Genomic DNA, 17,208 nt, shown 5'->3' with positions numbered 1-17,208 from the left:
TGTTGCTATAGTTCTTGTAAATGATAAGTTCACAGATTCAGCAATAATTGCTAACTGAGAGATATCAAATAGCAAGCACTTAATATATTCATGGCTGTATTGGAATTCCATGTCACCCTGACTGTGCTGGTTAATGACCACAATAAAGTCTTTCATTGTTCAGTTTCGTTTCTGAAATCAGTCCTTTCCCAATCTCCATGGTGGAAATAGCACCGCTGATCACAAACACCATTCCTGAACAGGATGTTGGAAGGAAAATCAAGCAAGACATGAATTCACAAGTAAATAACCTGATTCTAATTTAGTTTAACGAACTATCTTTGCCTTTCTTTTGGCTTTCCTATTCTGATATCCACCTCCTGTCGTCATTATAGCATGCTGACTGCAGCAAGATTTTTTTTCTTAAGGTTCCAAAGCTGCTCAGTGAAAAAAAAAAATTCTTGAAAGCAGGTTAATGAAACAGACACATAATGAATTTCAGAAGCAAATAAGATATGCAGGACAAAGTGGAACAATTTCCTTTTATTCTATCATCTGAGATATTTTAACTTCTGCGGAGCCTGTCATCTTTACTCTCCCTCAAGCCATTTTCCAAAATCACATTTCTTTCCATTGTAAATACAATTTCATAAGAAAAAAATGGGACTCTTAAACAGTGCAATTAAATAACTATTGTGATGATCAACTACAGCTCTAGTCAAATTCTTCCACAGATTGAAGTAAGTCAAAAGTTCCTATCATTAGCACAGTTGTTACCTTGTACACTGGAAAGAATTAGATAAACTCAGTTTTGGGCCATCATTAAAACAGGTCAGAATACTTCTAGACAGAATCCAGTATCAAATTTTCCACCAGATTGGCTTTACATATGCATAAAGACAAAGATAGTGTTACTATCCTGCTGTGCATGTCAAAGACTGAATTCAGAAAGTCTAACATTGTGGAGAATCTCCTAGTCCTGTTCAATTAATCACCACATTAATCAAATAAGATCTTAATAAACTGTTATTGAAGCTGGAATAGGGAACTCTAATCTTGAAAATTAGGACCAGCAAAATTTATTTACTTTTTGGGAATGAAAACATGTATTCTATTAATTTCTCCTCTTATCAGTTGTGGTTTGGGGTCATATAGAATTAAACTACATGTTTTAAATTTAATACAAAGATGCACAGAATTTGCTCTACCGGTACATCCAAATACAAGCCTAGGAGAGATGCCTCAACAGTGGCCAAAAAAGAGAGGAGCAATCCTCTCCAGCAATCCTCTCCAGCCTGATTGCTAAAGTTCCCATCGCTCCAGCAACATGCCCAAAACTTTTAACATGAAGATAGAAGGTGACAGAAAATATGTTTTGATGCATTTAAAGGGACAACAAAATTAAGTAAGGGTAATATAAAGGAATAAACTCCATAGGTTCTTATTGATGGCCAATTTCTCTTTTTAGTGCTATGCAGGCTTAGTAACACAATGATGATTTTAAGCCAATGCAGAAGACCTGGATTATTTATATGACCATTATCCTAAGGTGTGAACTATACTAAAAGGTGTGTGTGTGTTTGTGTATATGATTTTGTGAAGGAAGCACTATCTAACTAATCTAGCTCTACACAGAGTTGTAGATACTTCATATCATCGTCCTAAAAGTCGTCATATCATCTCCAATGGGATATGAAGGAGAACAACATCCCCCTTGCTACAAACTCTGAGCTGAAGCAGCAGAGGAAGTACCATCTTTGGCAGGCTGCCGGTTAAACACTGCTAGACGATTAAGCTTGGGCATGCAGGGAAGTGTTTTCCTTATGGTGGTTCTCTGGGGCTTCATTTCCCTTTTAATTATCACAATGAGAATCAATAAATATGTACATTTTATAAAAATAGGCTCATTAAAAAAATCAAACTATCATTAAAAACTAACATTTCTTATTACGCTCCTGACAGAATAACCCTTTAGGTGGACTCATACAGTCTTCAGGCCCTGATTCAGGACAGCAAGGAAGTCCCATCGAAACCCAGAACGGCTCCAGGATTCTTCTTATCATGTATGAGCTTTAACAGGTTCGTATTCCTGAGGCCTTCATAAATCACTGGAAAAGGGATTGAAGGGTCAGGAAGGAATCTTATGAAGCCATCCAAATGACACAAAGGCACAGTTACTTTTAACAGTCTTCAACATTCACTAAATTCTTCTTTCAAGCTGTGACTCCTCAGACTGCTCTACTGAAGTCAAAATGTCCTTTAAAGTGACCAGGAGTGAATCTAAGCCTACATAGGGTCCTTGATGTCTGCATATCTGGTAGAAAACAAAAAATAACTGAAGATGATTATCAAGAAAAGGAGTCATTTAAATAGAAAAAAAAGGGGGATTTTGTTTCGGCTATTGTCAGTTCTCTTGATAATGCCCATCAAATCACTGGGCTTGGCGCCCAAAGGAAGTCAACCCCCTCAGTGCAGCTCTTTAGGCTTTCAAGTCCTCCATGGTATAAGAAATGTGGGCTCTTCTAAAACGTTCTTCATTTCTCCATTAGGACATGACGTAGACCTCTGTTAAGCTAGCAACAGCATGCATGCGGTAGAAGATGCCGAAGGGTAAGCAGATGTCCACAATAGCAGCCCACATGGGGTTGCCATAGAATTCAAGCTCTGTGGTATTATCAAATTGCGGCCGGGCTCCAAACGCAGGCATAATCCAGAGCTGTTCAGGAAAGAGACAAAAGATAATAGCACTGTCAGCAAGTAAAAACAAGGAAAAACGAGACTAGCGAGGCACAGTTCTTGATGCAAGAGATACCTCGATGCAAGATTAAACACAGGACAGCCTGATCCTAAGAGCATCAGAAACGATGACATCTAAGTATAAACATTTAACTGACATGCCTCTGCGTCACTGAATTCTTTGAGGCAATGACCATGATCCATAGGAGTGTGAAGTACCCTAGAACAGCGTTTCTCAACCTTGGCGGCTTTAAAATGTGTGGACTGCTGGTTGCAGAATTCTGGGAACTGAATTCTTGAGCAACTCTGGGTGGCTCAGAATAACAGCAAGATTGAGAAACACTGTCCTAGAATGTTGTTAATTTTGATTTACCCCAAATATCTATGCCTAATGGACAAGACCCCTAAATCTTGTGCAGTGCCACAAATCTATTCCCCCGCCTTCATGTCAGTTTCCCAGAATTCTTCATGAGTGCTAGATGCATATTTCCATTTCCTTTTCCATCACAGAAACGGTATTACAGCATTGTGAGGATAAAAAAATGAGGGCTGATCCATTATAATGTGTCTTGAGCTCTCTAGAGAAAAGTTGGGATACAACTGCACAAAATGTAAAAATCATTAATTTATTCAAACTACTTTGGTGCAGTCAAGTCAGTGGTGGGTTGCTCCCGGTTCGCAAGAACCAGTAGTAAAAATTTGTAGTTGTTCGGAGAACTGGTAATAACATTGTCTGACCACGCCCCCGAACCGGTCCCCAGCCCGGTTGCCTCTCGCTTACCCCACCCACCTCATCAGAGGCTTTTTTTTTTTTTTACTTTTAAAAGCATTTTTTCTACAATCTCTTCGGCCGAAAAAATGCTTTTAAAAGTAAAAAAAAAAAAGCCTCTGATGATCGCGCAGCTCAGCTGGGATTGTCAGAGGCTTCTAAAAGCATTTTTTTCATCAACCTCTTTGCTGAAGAGGTTGTAGGAAAAAAAAATGCCTTTAAAAGCCTCTGGCGATCCCAGCTGAGTTGCCTGATTGTCAGAGGCTTCTAAAAGCATTTTTTTCTGCAACCTCTTAAGGTTGTAGAAAAAATGCTTTTAAGAGTTTAAAAAAAAAGTTGGCCATGCCCACCCAGTCACATTACCCCCACCACGCCATGCCCACAAAATAAGCCACGCCCACAGAACCGGTAGTAAAAATTTTTAGAACCCACCCCTGAGTAAAATATGTATGACAAGCAGCAAGAACTGCAAGGCAGCCTTTCACAAGACAAATTCAGCTTTTCCTTTCATTTACAATGTGTGCAGAACAACGCACCTAATTGTTGTTTATTACTTAGTCCTGCCTCTCTTCTTGCTGCTTATGCAGCTCCTTTTATTTTAAAAAAGGTTCCACATTTGTATTTATTTGTACACCTTTTAAACGGTTGAAAAACAGCTGGAGGAGGAGAGGGAGATAGCTTTGCACTTACTCCGCTTTCTGGAGTGCATACTCAGAACTAGTTTCTCTTAATATAAAATCTGGGAAACTGAACACCATTAAACAGAATCTAGAGAATATTTATTTACTATAAGATAGTAGTTAAGTTATGCACAACTGCTACTCTCTTTAGAATGCTATTTTAAAGAAAGCCGGGAAGAAATGGATGGCTCAGCTGATCCTTGGCCTTTTTTTTTTGGATATAGGCATCACCTTTCACATGATGTTTCATACTTCTCTTCCTCTCCTCTTTGTTATCTGCCAGTGATGTGAAGCATAGTAAAGAAAACAATACAATGTCACATGTTTGGTTTCCAAGAAGAAGAAAAAAAGGGAACTGAAGTAGTGGTAGCAGCTCCACGTCAATTGTATTTTCTAGTTTGTTTTTCCTCAGTCTAGTTAGTTGGCTGTTAGTTCCTTGCTGCAACTTGCTGCAACTCTTGGGCATGTTTGGTAGAGATTGGGTGTGTGTATGTTTGTTGAAGTTATAGTTGAGACAATTCAATAAGATCAGCAAAGCTTCATATTTCAGTGTGAAGGTGTTTTGGTGAAATAACAGGATTGAAGCTAGCTCTATCTTTTACTATTTGACAAGAACAAAGGAATCCTACTCAACTACATACTATTGATGACTAATCCAATTTTAGCTCAAATAAAATGGACCTACTTACAATTACATTACACAGGAGCAGGAATAATGAGCTTTCTTTTAAGAATCTCCTCCGCCAGCTCACTTTCTTGGAGACACTGATGGACCGTGTTATTTCATGAGGAGCCTGGATGGCTAGCCCTGGAGATGTTGGTGATAAAGCATTTCCATTTTCAGGGACGCGAAGCGATACAGCATTTAAGTTGACAAAAGTGAGACCATAAATGTCCTTCTCCTGATGGTCCACTTTGCTTTCCCTTTTTAAGGGCTGCCGATGGAGGCCTTCAATTATGAAAATGTTCTGGAAAGTGTGCTGGGCAATCATCAGCAAGGAGTAGGTCAAGTTGAGGGCATTGATCGTGTCCCTTGGGGAACTGGCCACAGTGGCCACAATAGAGTAATAGGAAATGGCATATTGCCCTAAGGCTGCACCCATTAATAAGGCCACGTCAAGCGTTCTAGTTGGATTCTTCTCACGGTCCATGTCTCTCTTGTCAAATCTATAAACAATGGAGCCACCCACAGAGATGAGCGACATCAGGCTCAGGCAGACAATATTGAAAGTGTAGTACATGGTGAGCACCTGATTCTTCACTTTAGCTTTGTTTTTTGAATTGATCTGGATTTCATACACAATCAGGATTGCTATGCCAGACACTATGATCAAGAGTCCCATTATGAAACCCAAAAAGTAAGTCCTCTTGAAAAGCTTAAACTTGAGGTGATGGATGTGGTTGGAATGGTGGTCCATGATGCGGCCAACGTTCTTCCACATTACATAGATCATGGCAGAAGCAAAAAGGCTGTACTCAATATTGAAAGGATACAGCCAAAAGTAACCATTCTTGAAGATTTGGCAGATGTTACTTTTGCAACCACAGTTGTCAGAGGAGCTTTCTTTTAGATCAACTGCAGAGAGAGAAGGAAAGCCTGTCAAGATTAGTTTAAGATTAAAAAAATTTTGATTGAAAATGACATCGATCAAGAATTTTGAATGATACTGAAATAAGAGGTCTACTCTCAGAGCCAACTATGATCTTTCAAAACTCAACAGAAGGAGATTTTTGAATTACCTTTCAATCCCTCCTCTCCTTCAAGGGGGATTAAACTGACCTATGTTTCTTTACCTATTATTCTTGTGATATGCATTATGCCCACAATTATATCTTTTACCAAAATAGAGGTTATCTATGTGCCTGGTTTAATTCACTCATGAAGAGATGTCCTGCATTCTTTTTCTTTAATAGATCAAGGACGAATGGACCTGGAAATCTTTTCTGCAACTGCCCCATCAATAATCTGTATGACCCACACATTCTCACCTCTCTCCAGAACAACAAAAATATGGCTTTTTAGGAAAGTGGATTTACAGTTTAAGTACAGTAATATAGATTGTCTGGAGATTTGAAGTGTATTTGGGCCAGCTGATTATATTTTTATTGGTTTATAATATTTATCTTATTCTTTAATGAATTTATTTACATGTTAGCCACCCACTCTGGAGCCAAATGGCTAATTATAACAAGATGAACAAATAAAGGACAGGTAGTCCTCGACTTACAACAATTCATTTAGTGACCATTCAAAATTACAATGGCACTGAAAGACGTGACTTATGACCATTTTTCACACTTATGACCGTTGCAGCATCCCCATGCTCACGTGATGAAAATTTGGACACTTGGCAACAGGTCCACATTTATGATGGTTGCACTGTCTCGGGGTCATGTGATCCTCTTTTGCAACTTTCTGTCCAGCAAAAAAATGGACAAAAAAAAATGGCTTAGGCCCGGGGTACCTGGCGGACCATCTGCGGCCAGCGACAGCTCCCCGTCGCCTGGTGCGCTCTCACAGGGAGGGCCTCCTCGGGGTCCCATCGACCAGTGTCAACTGGTGACTCCCAGGGAGCAGGCCTTCTCTGTGGGCATACCCACTTTGTGGAATCAGCTCCCCCTGGAGCTCCGGATGGCCCCTGACCTTCGCTCTTTCCGCCATGACCTCAAAACATGGTTATTTGGCCTGGCCGGATTGGACTGATGGGGTTTTTTAAAGGGATTTTATTGGTTTTATATTTGTATATGGAATTTTATGTGTTTTTATTGTTGTGAGCCGCCCTGAGTTCTTTGGGAGAGAGGGCGGTATACAAGTTTAATAAAATAAAATATAAATAAATAAATAAAATCAATGGGGGAGCTAGATTCACTTAACAACTTTGTCACTAATTTAGCAACTCTGGTGATTCACTTAACAACTGTGGCAAGAAAGGTTGTAAAATGAGACAAAACTCACTTAACAAATGTCTCATTTACCAATTGAAATGTTGTGCTCAATTGTGTCGTAAGTCGAGGACTACCTGTATATGTGTTTATTTGAGGTTGAGAAAGAGATAGGCCTCGAAGCGTTCAAGCTCTACATTTTTATTTTTTTAAATTTACTGCCTCTATTATTTGTTATCTGTTGGACTGTGTCCCTGTTTGATTTATTTATTTTATTTATTTATTTTATTTCTATACCGCCCTTCTCCCGAAGGACTCAGGGCGGTGTACAGCCTAATTAAAAACACAGACAAAATTTAAAAATAATTAAAATTATTAAATAATAGGCCCAATTTATAAAACCCCAAATTTAAAATCCCATTTAAAGCCAATTAAAATCTTTACATTGATAGCCCAGCCTGGCGGAACAACATGGTTTTGAGGGCACAGCGAAATACACGGAGATCAGAGATTTTACGAATTTCTGGGGGCAGTTCATTCCAAAGGGCAGGGGCTCCCACAGAGAAGGCCCTCCCCCTGGGTGTCGCCAGCCGACATAATTTGGCCGATGGCACCCTGAGGAGACCCTCTCTGTGGGAGCGAATTGGCCGGTGGGAGGCTACTGGTGGCAGAAGATGGTCTCGAAGGTATCCAGGTCCAATGCCATGGAGCGCTTTAAAGGTGGTAACCAACACCTTGAATCGCACCCGGAAGACCACTGGGAGCCAGTGCAGCTCGCGCAGGAGGGGTGTCACGTGGGCACAACGAGTTGCGCCCATAACCACCCGCGCAGCCGCATTCTGGACCAGTTGGAGCCTCCGGGTGCTTTTCCAGGGGAGCTCCATGTAGAGAGCATTGCAGTAGTCCAGTCGGGAGGTGACAAGGGCATGAGTGACTGTGCGCAAGGCGTCGCGGTCCAGAAAGGGCCACAACTGGCGGATCAGGCGAACCTGATAAAAGGCCCCCCTGGCCACGGCCATCATATGTTCTTCTAAAGACAGCCGTGCGTCCAGGAGGACGCCCAGATAATGATCAATGCTAGGCAAGAGAAGAGAGAACCCAACCAAATCCTCCTAACACTGAAAGACAGTTTTCCTTAAAGCAGGGGTCCCCAACCCCTGGTCCACTATCAGGCTGCGGCCTGTTGAAACTGGGCTGCGCGAGTGATGGGCAAGTGTGCATGTGCATGCGCATGCAAGGTTCCACTCGCATGAGTGGCGGGTGAGTGGTGAGGAAGCATGCATGCATGTGTGAAGTTCTATTGTGCTCACATGTTTTGTGGATGGAGCTGTGGATGGAGATGTGCATGCGTGCTCCTGCCACTCACACGCCGGGCCTGGTTGCCAAGGTGGAAAGATTGTAGACCTCTGCCTTAAAGTAATGCCTTCTAGGTTCATTTTATCATAATTCTTATGTTTCCCAGTCAACTTACCCATCCTGTGTGATATATTTCCATCTGGTTTTTTAGATTCAGCCTTATGCACTGATTCATCTGTTACAGCTGACATCCACACTGCTAGATTGGTGGTTAAAATGAGCATCAGTCCACATCTATCATAGAAAAATGGAGAATTTCGGTTTAATGAATAAGCTCTGTTCATTCTAAACACCCAACCTACCTTCGGAGACAGAGCAAATAAACACTAGTGATCAACCTTAACTGAAATACTTTAAGGATATTCATAATTTAATTACATTCCAAAATGAGCTTAACTCTTCTGGTTGCAAATATTTCTCATACAGCTTCTTCCTTTTGTTAGAAACCATTTTCAGTTGGCTAATATAGCATCCTTAGGGCCTGTCATATTATTCTGTGAACCATGACATATTACAGAGTAGCAATTGGCAAGTGATTGTTCATTGTAGTAAATGAACATAGTAGACTAAACTCTAAATTAGGTTTGGTATAATTTTAACAAACCATGTTAAAACTATTACACTACCACAAATGTAAAGGAAAATCCTGGCTGTGTTATTATTTTTATTTATTTATTAAATTTATTTGCTGCCCATCCTGTTTCGAAATGACTATCCCATGGATTAAGGATTTGGGGGCTCTCACTTTGGTAAACTTGGCTCTCCAAGTTTGCCCACTTTTACTCTAAAGCAAGAAAATACTCTATTCAGAATTATCACCAGCTTTGATATTTAATCTTTTTACATCATATTACCCAATGGAAAAAAATTCAGAAAAGTGAAAAAGACAACTCCTCCAGAAATCCTTCCCAGATCCAACATGATCCTTGGAAAAGGTCTTTTACCTTCTTTGTTGGACACTATTCCTAATATTACTACAGATAATGCACTGAGATTCTGTCTGCCCAAATCCATCCTATTTTTCATTCAGTCAGTGACACCTGCAGCTTAATAAGATTGAAAGACACATTGTTGAATGATCTTGATACTCACCTGGTAAGATCCAAATGTACATGAACACAGTCTTTGGCAGAGACCCACAGAAAATAAGTCTAGAAAGAAAAAAAATGTAAGTTTTAAATTTGCTTTGTATAGCATCTTTTTATCCTGGGCATGACCAGGATAGAGTTTTCTCAGTGGTGGGTTTCAAATTTTTTTACTACCGGTTCTGTGGGTGTGGCTTGGTGGGCATGGCAAGGGAAGGATACTGTAAAATCTTCATTCCCACCCCACTCCAGGGGAAGGTTACTGCAAAATCCCCATTTCCTCCCGATCAGCTGGGACTTGGGAGGCAGAGAATAGATGGGGGTGGGGCCAGTCAGAATTTTTACTACCGGTTCTCCGAACTACTCAATATTTTTGCTACCGGTTCTCTAGAACTGGTCAGAACCTGCTGCAACCCACCTCTGAGTTTCCTAGACTTATTGGAACACATTTTGCAGGATTTTGCTATCCAAGTTCTAAAACACTTATTGCTAGTAATTACAACACGGGGATCCCAGCCATTTTGATATATTTCAAGATTTGTTACATTTTCATTAGCTCCCACATCTCACAACCAGATTATAGATTATTTAATGTTGGGAAGCACCCAACCTGGCAGGGAAGAGGGATTAAGCATGGAGCTAGCCTGGAGTCACTGTGCAACTGCAAAAGGGCTGCAACTGAAGCCCCTTCCCCCTTTCCCCCAAGTTCCTTGAAGCCTTATCTAATTGTTCCAGGAGTAGGCTGCCAGACTGGGTAGATTCCTGTATTATAGACAGAATCTAATAAAGTAGCTAGCTTAAATCCTGTACATGTGGGTCTGGTTGTTTGTGCCTGACATTTAATTATACTTGAAATATTTATTTATTTATTTTGTCAAGCATGTATAAGATAACAGATGTAAGTATAAACACGATTATGAATACAGAAAATGGATACGGATAAATGGGGACAGTAGGATAGGGGCGGTAGACACGTTGGTGCGCTTATGCACGCCCCTAAAATAATATGGAATGCTTCACGAATTTGTGTGTCATTATTGGTGCTCACAAACCAATTCTTTTGCTATGCTTATTCTAAGGAACAAAATATTACTGCAATTCAAGCTACCCTCTTAAACTGAATAGCACCCTCCTACCATTTAGAGTCTATTCAAGCTTTATCTAGCTTTTATTTTCTCCCTACTATATGCCTCCCCCAACCAATTGGCATTTGATTGCATATAAATATGTTTAAATACATAACAGTTACAAACTCACCTGGACAATTACAAACACAGCCTGCACAATTGGATACATGATTTTGATGACTGATATGCACTGGTAGTAACTGAAGTATCCTGTCTTGAATATATCCATCACCAATGTGAGGATTGCAAACAAGACCAAGCCACCTGTTTTAGGAAACAAATGTCATTATCTTCCCAAAATAAATACACAATCCAAACTCTTTAATTTAGTTCTATGGAGCTCACAGCCATGACAAATCTTCCTCAGCCCAGGAAAGAAGACAAGCGATGCCCCAATTCTGCCAAAACCCGAGCCCTATTTTATTGCACTACTAAACTTGTAAAACTGATTGATTAGTCTATAAATCTTCCCTTGAGCAAGTGTGGTGTCCAACTTCAATGTTAGGGTTAAACCTTCTTTTCTACAAATAATGTTTAGGAGCAGCAGAAGTCTTTGAAATCCTTAGGGCTAATTTATTCCAGAAGTAGGCACCATTTCCAAGTTTTCACTGAGCCCTGAGAGACTTATGGTACACTTGTTATCATTTTGCTCAGACAAGATACCTGAGCTGCCTGCTCACTTTTATATTATAATTTTCAATCCATACTCCTTGTATGCTTGTCCAGAATACCATATTTAATCATATCTCAGCTGACACAATCAAGCTTGAACTGGATCCAAGACTTAGCTTAGGAGCTGCCTGAACATTAGTGAGCTCTAATTAAAGTCTAACTCTGCAGAGCTGTGATCAATTTGATTCACAGCTTCCTTCCCGGTACTCATTTACTCACAAGCATTTAACATTTTGAATCTTATAAATGTGATGGGAGCCACTGAGATTTTTTTTAAAAACAAACACAGGTAGGACTGATGCACTGATAAACCCAGCACTCCTCCAGCATGACAATATTGGCTGTGCTTTGCTTTGCCTCTTATCAAATCAAAGGTATGCTTTAACCAGCATCTCCTTACCTCTTAGCCAGATAGGGCCTGCATGATTGTCTTTGTAAGGGATGGCAGCCTGCCGCTTGGAGGTACTGAAGATATAGAACAGCATCCAGATGATGGCAATCAGCATCACAATGGTGAGCATGAAAAAGGCATCGTAGTCATGCAGTTTGACGTTTTTGAATGCCCCACCACTGACAAGAGTGCATGCTAGTAGTATCAGGTTGATGGCTAGCAGGATAGAGAAAACACGCCCGCCTTTTTTCCAAACTTCCTTGGGGCTGTGCGGCAAAGAGATAGAGGAGAATCTATGTATATGTTGGCCAACAGGTGGTAAATGATCAGGACTACAGCTGCTCTTGTCATCCTTCTGGCCAGAGCCCATGATGGAATCTTCACGTTTGATCTCACTGTTTTTCCTTGAAGACACGTCGGTCATGGTTTAACCGACACTAATGTAGGGCTGCCAGCATAAAGGAAAACAGAGAAAGAGAGAATGTGAGAACACTTCAGGACAAAATATATTCTTTTATACCAGAGTCCAGGTTTTCTTCAAGTTTAGGCTAATGGTGATAAAATGGTTAGATATTAGGCAGATGGAATGGAAAGCTGAATTTCAAAATATAAGTCTACAGTCTTTTAAATACAACCTGAGTCAGGATTTCTCAATACATTTCTTATATAATCCTTTCAATTTGAATAAAAGCCCATTTTATAGTTCATATCTCGTTATGATAGATGTAATGACTTACAATATTTTGATGAGACTTCTTTTAAATATATTTATATTTAAAAAGCCCTGCAGAGATTAACATTCTCTTTCTCTAACTCTTACAAATCAATTTCCCTTTTGATATCCTTTTTGTTGACCAACAATTTGATTAATTTTTAAAATTGAGGTCTCCATTTTCTGAACCCGATTCAAACCACATCATGATCCATCAATGAAAAGATGGAACGAACTCTGAGCTTCCACCATCTCTTCTGGAGCTTGTGGCTCCAGATAAGCCTGGCTTATTTCTCAGCTGTTCAGTCAGGCTCATTATTAACACATAACAAATCCACCAAGTGCTTAGGCAGAAGCTCCCTTAATTCCTTTTCTAGTCTGCAAGAATTGGGGCAAGCTGTTTTGCACTGGAGACTATGGCTCCCAGAAGAACAGAAATCACCACAGACAAAATGCCATCTTGCAAATACTTCCTTACTCCGAATCAAAGCAAAACTTATCTCAGGGTATCCTTGCATTGAGGAAAAACAAACCTCCAATTCAAGCCAATAAGATAGATAATAAGGGGTCCTTGGTGCTCTCTGAGCTTGCTTGTTTTCTTGCAGACATGTCATTATCCTAACTAGGTAACATCATCAGTACTAGCATGGATTATGTTACCGAGTTAGAGTAATGAAACTTCTGCAAGAAAACAAGCAAGCTCAGAGAACACCAAGGACCCCTCATTTCAACTCTGAGCTACAAATATTCTCCTTTAAAGGTAGATAACACCTTCCTCTACACTGGAACCACTCAAACTTCTGTTCTGAACCATTCATTTGCATCACCATACATCACCAGTCTATGCATGTCCATTCAGAAGTAAATCCTATTGCAGTCACCATGGCTTAGTAGTACCAAATCGCTAGGTTTAAAATTAGGGCTGTATAAAACATGAGTCCCATGGAATGAGAGGAACACAAAATGAAAATAACAAGTATAAAAGTTAGACCCTTTACTAATATTAAGTTCAGCTTCTATATAACTAGGCAGACAGAACGAGAACCACGGTTTTAGCCGAGCATCATTCCACCAACCTTTCTGCCTTCAAGTCGGCTTGTTGTTCTCACCACTTTTGCACAAGCTTCCTTTTTGCCGCAGTTCACAACAGCCCTGAAATTTATATTTGTCCGGATGTCTTTTGATTTACACCATTAGTGAGGTTGACAGGATTGCTTCATAAATGTCTCAGAAAGGCTTATAGGACCCATTTTGTGCCTGAACTAGGTTTAGGGAGAAAAAAAACACCACGTGAGAGATATGGGGATCAAGGTTACTTGATATGAAAATGGGAAGAAATCATCATAAAAAGCCTGCCAACAAAAGCAGAAGTGCAAAAAATTTATAAAAAGCCACATGAGCAATTGTTCTTAATTTAGAAACTACCTGTCAATCCTAAAAAAAAAAAGTCTCTCTCACGTGACACTTCTGCATGCCATGTTCTTTAAAAGGCAGAAGTCTAAGGCAACAAAAACTTCAGATGCTGATGTTTGTATGTTGAAGGACAACCTTGGACTTTTTTCTGTGAGGTGTCAAAGATGTGTGTCCTTTCCCCCACTTCTGAAACCACATTAAGGCAGACTTTTACACGATGACTTGCTAACTAAGCCATAGAACCAGGGGTGAAATCCAGCAGGTTCTGACAGGTTCTGGAGAACCGGTAGCGGAAATTTTGAGTAGTTTGGAGAACCAGCAAATGCCACCTCTGGCTGGCCCCAGAGTGGGGTGGGAATGGAGACTTTTGCAATATCCTTCCCCCAGGAATGGGGAGGGAATGGGGATTTTGCAGTATTCTTCCCCTGCCATGCATACCAAGCCACGCCCACAGAACCGGTAGTAAAAAAATTTGAATTTCACCATTGCATAGAACCTAATTCATACATTTTGTTTAGCAAATATAAACCTCATATTGGTTCAATGTTATATATAAACCAGCCACTGCTTTTCTCTGGAGCAGGTCACTTCCCAACTGATGTGACATTCAACAAGAGGATGAACATTCAAGAGCCCCCACAATTTTGAACAGAGTTAGGTTAAGGTAACATCCTTTGCAAATAGCTATTGTTTGCATTTGAATATTCTAGACTAAAATGTAATTGCATAATTAATGGGTTTAAATACTAAGCGAACTTAGATAATTCAATAAATTACATTGCAAAGGCTTGTGTGCTATATAAACAACCATTGTGACCTAATAATTACATTCTAGATTAAAGAGAGTTCTGGGTTCAAGTCCCTGCTTGGACACGAAGCTCCTGGATGGGCTTTTGGCCTACCTTACATATTTGTTCCAAAAGAAAAGTGCAATGGGAAGAATGCCTAGGGAAAAGGCCCTGAATTTTTACAGAAAAGGCAGAAAGTAAATCTAAGGATATAAATTCCAAGTTAGCATAGATATGCCTAGCAGTAAACCTAGAAAAGTGACAGAGAGGTCCATCAGGCATTGGGGAAGATGTTTGTGTCTATCAGAAGAAAAGGCTTGGCTTGCTGCTCTCTCTCATTGGGGAATTTATAGCCTTCAGATTCCCAGCATTCTCGGACCACACAGCCAATGGTGACAAAGGCTGCAAGCTTAGTTCCGGCAATTTTTTGAAGCCTGTAAGTTTCCCATCCAATTAAAATTTGATCTGTGCAAATCACCAACGGAAGCTGTTTGAGATGATGATGATGGTGATCATCTGCTAAGGCCCACTACTGTTAAAGAGACAGTGTTGAAAAAGGGATTGTCTTCCTTCCATTCTTTTTTAGTGCAAGGAACAATTACAGCTGGGAAGTAAATGTATGCTATTTCATTTGAAAGCCTAGTGTTTCTTTTTTGTTAAAACATCACATCTTGGATTACTTGGAAGTTTGTTATTTTTACAGCAAAAGTCAGGAACAGTGACTGATCATTAATCAATGTCATGTCACCTTTGTATCTTAAAGGGAAAAAAATTAAAAATTGTTAAGTTTCCTTAGCTAGTCTTTAACACAGAGCTGTCAAACTCCCGGCCCGTGGGCTGGATGTATCATGCGCTGGCCATGCCCACGCCCGGTTCAGCAAAGAGGAAAAGTCTCGATACGTCACGTGACACCACCATGACGACATGTGTTTGACACCCCTGTTTTAACATATCATTAACTCAAAAAGGAAGAAACTATTGGAAGAAATAATGCGTCTGGTAATTAATAATATTAAAAACAATCATGAGGAAAATGTCCTATAAATAAATAGTTTGTCAAAAGCCAAAATGCTACAAGAGTTTCAAGTTTGCATATTTTTGTGTGTGCTGTTGCTCAATTGTGGACTTTGGATTTTATTTCTCATAAAAGGTTTCCCATGAATTTTATTTTCCAACTAGAGCAGACATTTTAGCTGCAGATAGCATTACTTCACTGATGATATTGGGCAGTGATGAACAAATACAACAATAGCTTTCAGGCTCTCAGGAAGTCTGAACAAATGATTTTTAATGCAATCGTTAATTGATAATATATTTGTAATCTAATCCTATGAATCTTCATTTATAAAACTACCTAATCGTTTCCTTCCTTCTCCCACTGACCCATCCCTATTAATTTAAATTTTACACACATCTGATGAAATCAGCTGTAATTCCGGAAAACCCAAGCTAATGCAATATATTACTGTACTCTGGAAAGGTACTATTAGACTCTTTCTACTTCTCCAACAACAGATGGCGATAGAGGACCAACTACTTCCAAAAAGGGCCTTGTCATTCTTGTGTGGAATTCAGTTCATTAATTTGCATTTAACAGGTAAAGATTCTGTAAATGAACAAACTGAAGTGTAGTGTTTAAGAAAAGGGAAAACCCTGAGTTATAGTCCTGCCTTAGGCGAGGAAGCCAGCCAGGTGACCTTAGGCCAGTCATTCTCCTTCAGCCCTAGAAACAAGGGAATCTTGCCTAGAAAACTACAGGGACCAATCCAGGCAGTTGCCAGGAGTCAACACTAACTTGAAGGCATATACTGTACCTGCAAAGACCAAAAAAAAAAAAAAAGAGTTCATGAATGCAACAAAGATGTCTTGGATGCTCCCCACCACCCCAAATGAAGATTAACTGAAAGCTACCAAATAGTAAATACCAAGCAGCATCTGCCCAAACTTTTCTGAGCTCAAGAGCTAAGCAGGATTGCCTGGTTAATGCATGGATGGGAGACCGTATGACTATAGGCTAGACTGAGAGATCGACAAAGAAAGCTAATCATATCTATCTTGTTCCAAGAAAGCTATTTGGAGACATCTTTTATTAAGCGTATGGCAGGACGCATCTATGTACAACCGGTATATCAACAGGAGTCAAACTTGGCATAGTAGCATATTTTTCCTTTCGTATCAAGTCCAGATATGTTATTGCTTAATAAATGATATCTCTGATAGAAATTTCATGCAGGCTGATTGATTTATATTGGTGTAAAGGAAGGGAAACTTAGTTAATTTAGAGCTGATATGCTTTTGTGTCTAATTTTATCTGAAACCACTGCAAAGCTGTGACCAATAAAAGATCTGTGTTCCACACATTTATTTACTTTTCGCATTTCTGAGCATACAGGTGAAATATAAATTATAGTTCCATGCAGATGTGTGTATCTGTATTGTTCCCATTCTCTTCTAGTCTATCATCAGTGCATTGACATGCTACTAGAGATTAGACTGCTTTTAGTAGCCCGTGTGCAAAGATGGTGGCCTGCCATGCATCTGTTGGAGATGAGCTCATGCCTGCTGTTGTATAGCCAGGTGCCCAGTATCAGACTCTCAACTGGATCCATTCTCTAAA

The 17,208-nt window shown here is 39.9% G+C and overlaps 1 protein-coding gene across 1 annotated transcript in view; it reads right to left on the bottom strand.

The window, feature by feature from the left end:
- Positions 1-495: 495 nt before the first annotated feature.
- The window catches only part of OTOP2 (otopetrin 2), a 61,060-nt gene continuing 44,347 nt past the window's right edge, over positions 496-17,208 (bottom strand). Inside the window, exons 2-7 of the mRNA XM_034408700.3 lie at positions 11,688-12,126; positions 10,746-10,879; positions 9,496-9,554; positions 8,519-8,637; positions 4,854-5,740; positions 496-2,695 (exon numbers count right to left, since the gene is read on the bottom strand). Of these exons, the coding sequence (XP_034264591.2) occupies positions 2,525-2,695; positions 4,854-5,740; positions 8,519-8,637; positions 9,496-9,554; positions 10,746-10,879; positions 11,688-12,102 (1,785 nt within the window). The 5' untranslated portion in view covers positions 12,103-12,126 and the 3' untranslated portion in view covers positions 496-2,524. The remainder of the gene's footprint in view (positions 2,696-4,853; positions 5,741-8,518; positions 8,638-9,495; positions 9,555-10,745; positions 10,880-11,687; positions 12,127-17,208) is intronic.

This window comes from Pantherophis guttatus, chromosome 2, assembly GCF_059756535.1.
Source record: "Pantherophis guttatus breed Tessera chromosome 2, ASM5975653v1, whole genome shotgun sequence".
Taxonomy (NCBI): Eukaryota; Metazoa; Chordata; class Lepidosauria; order Squamata; family Colubridae; genus Pantherophis; species Pantherophis guttatus.
Note: the sequence above shows the minus strand (reverse complement) of the source record. Positions and strands in the feature narration are given on the sequence as shown.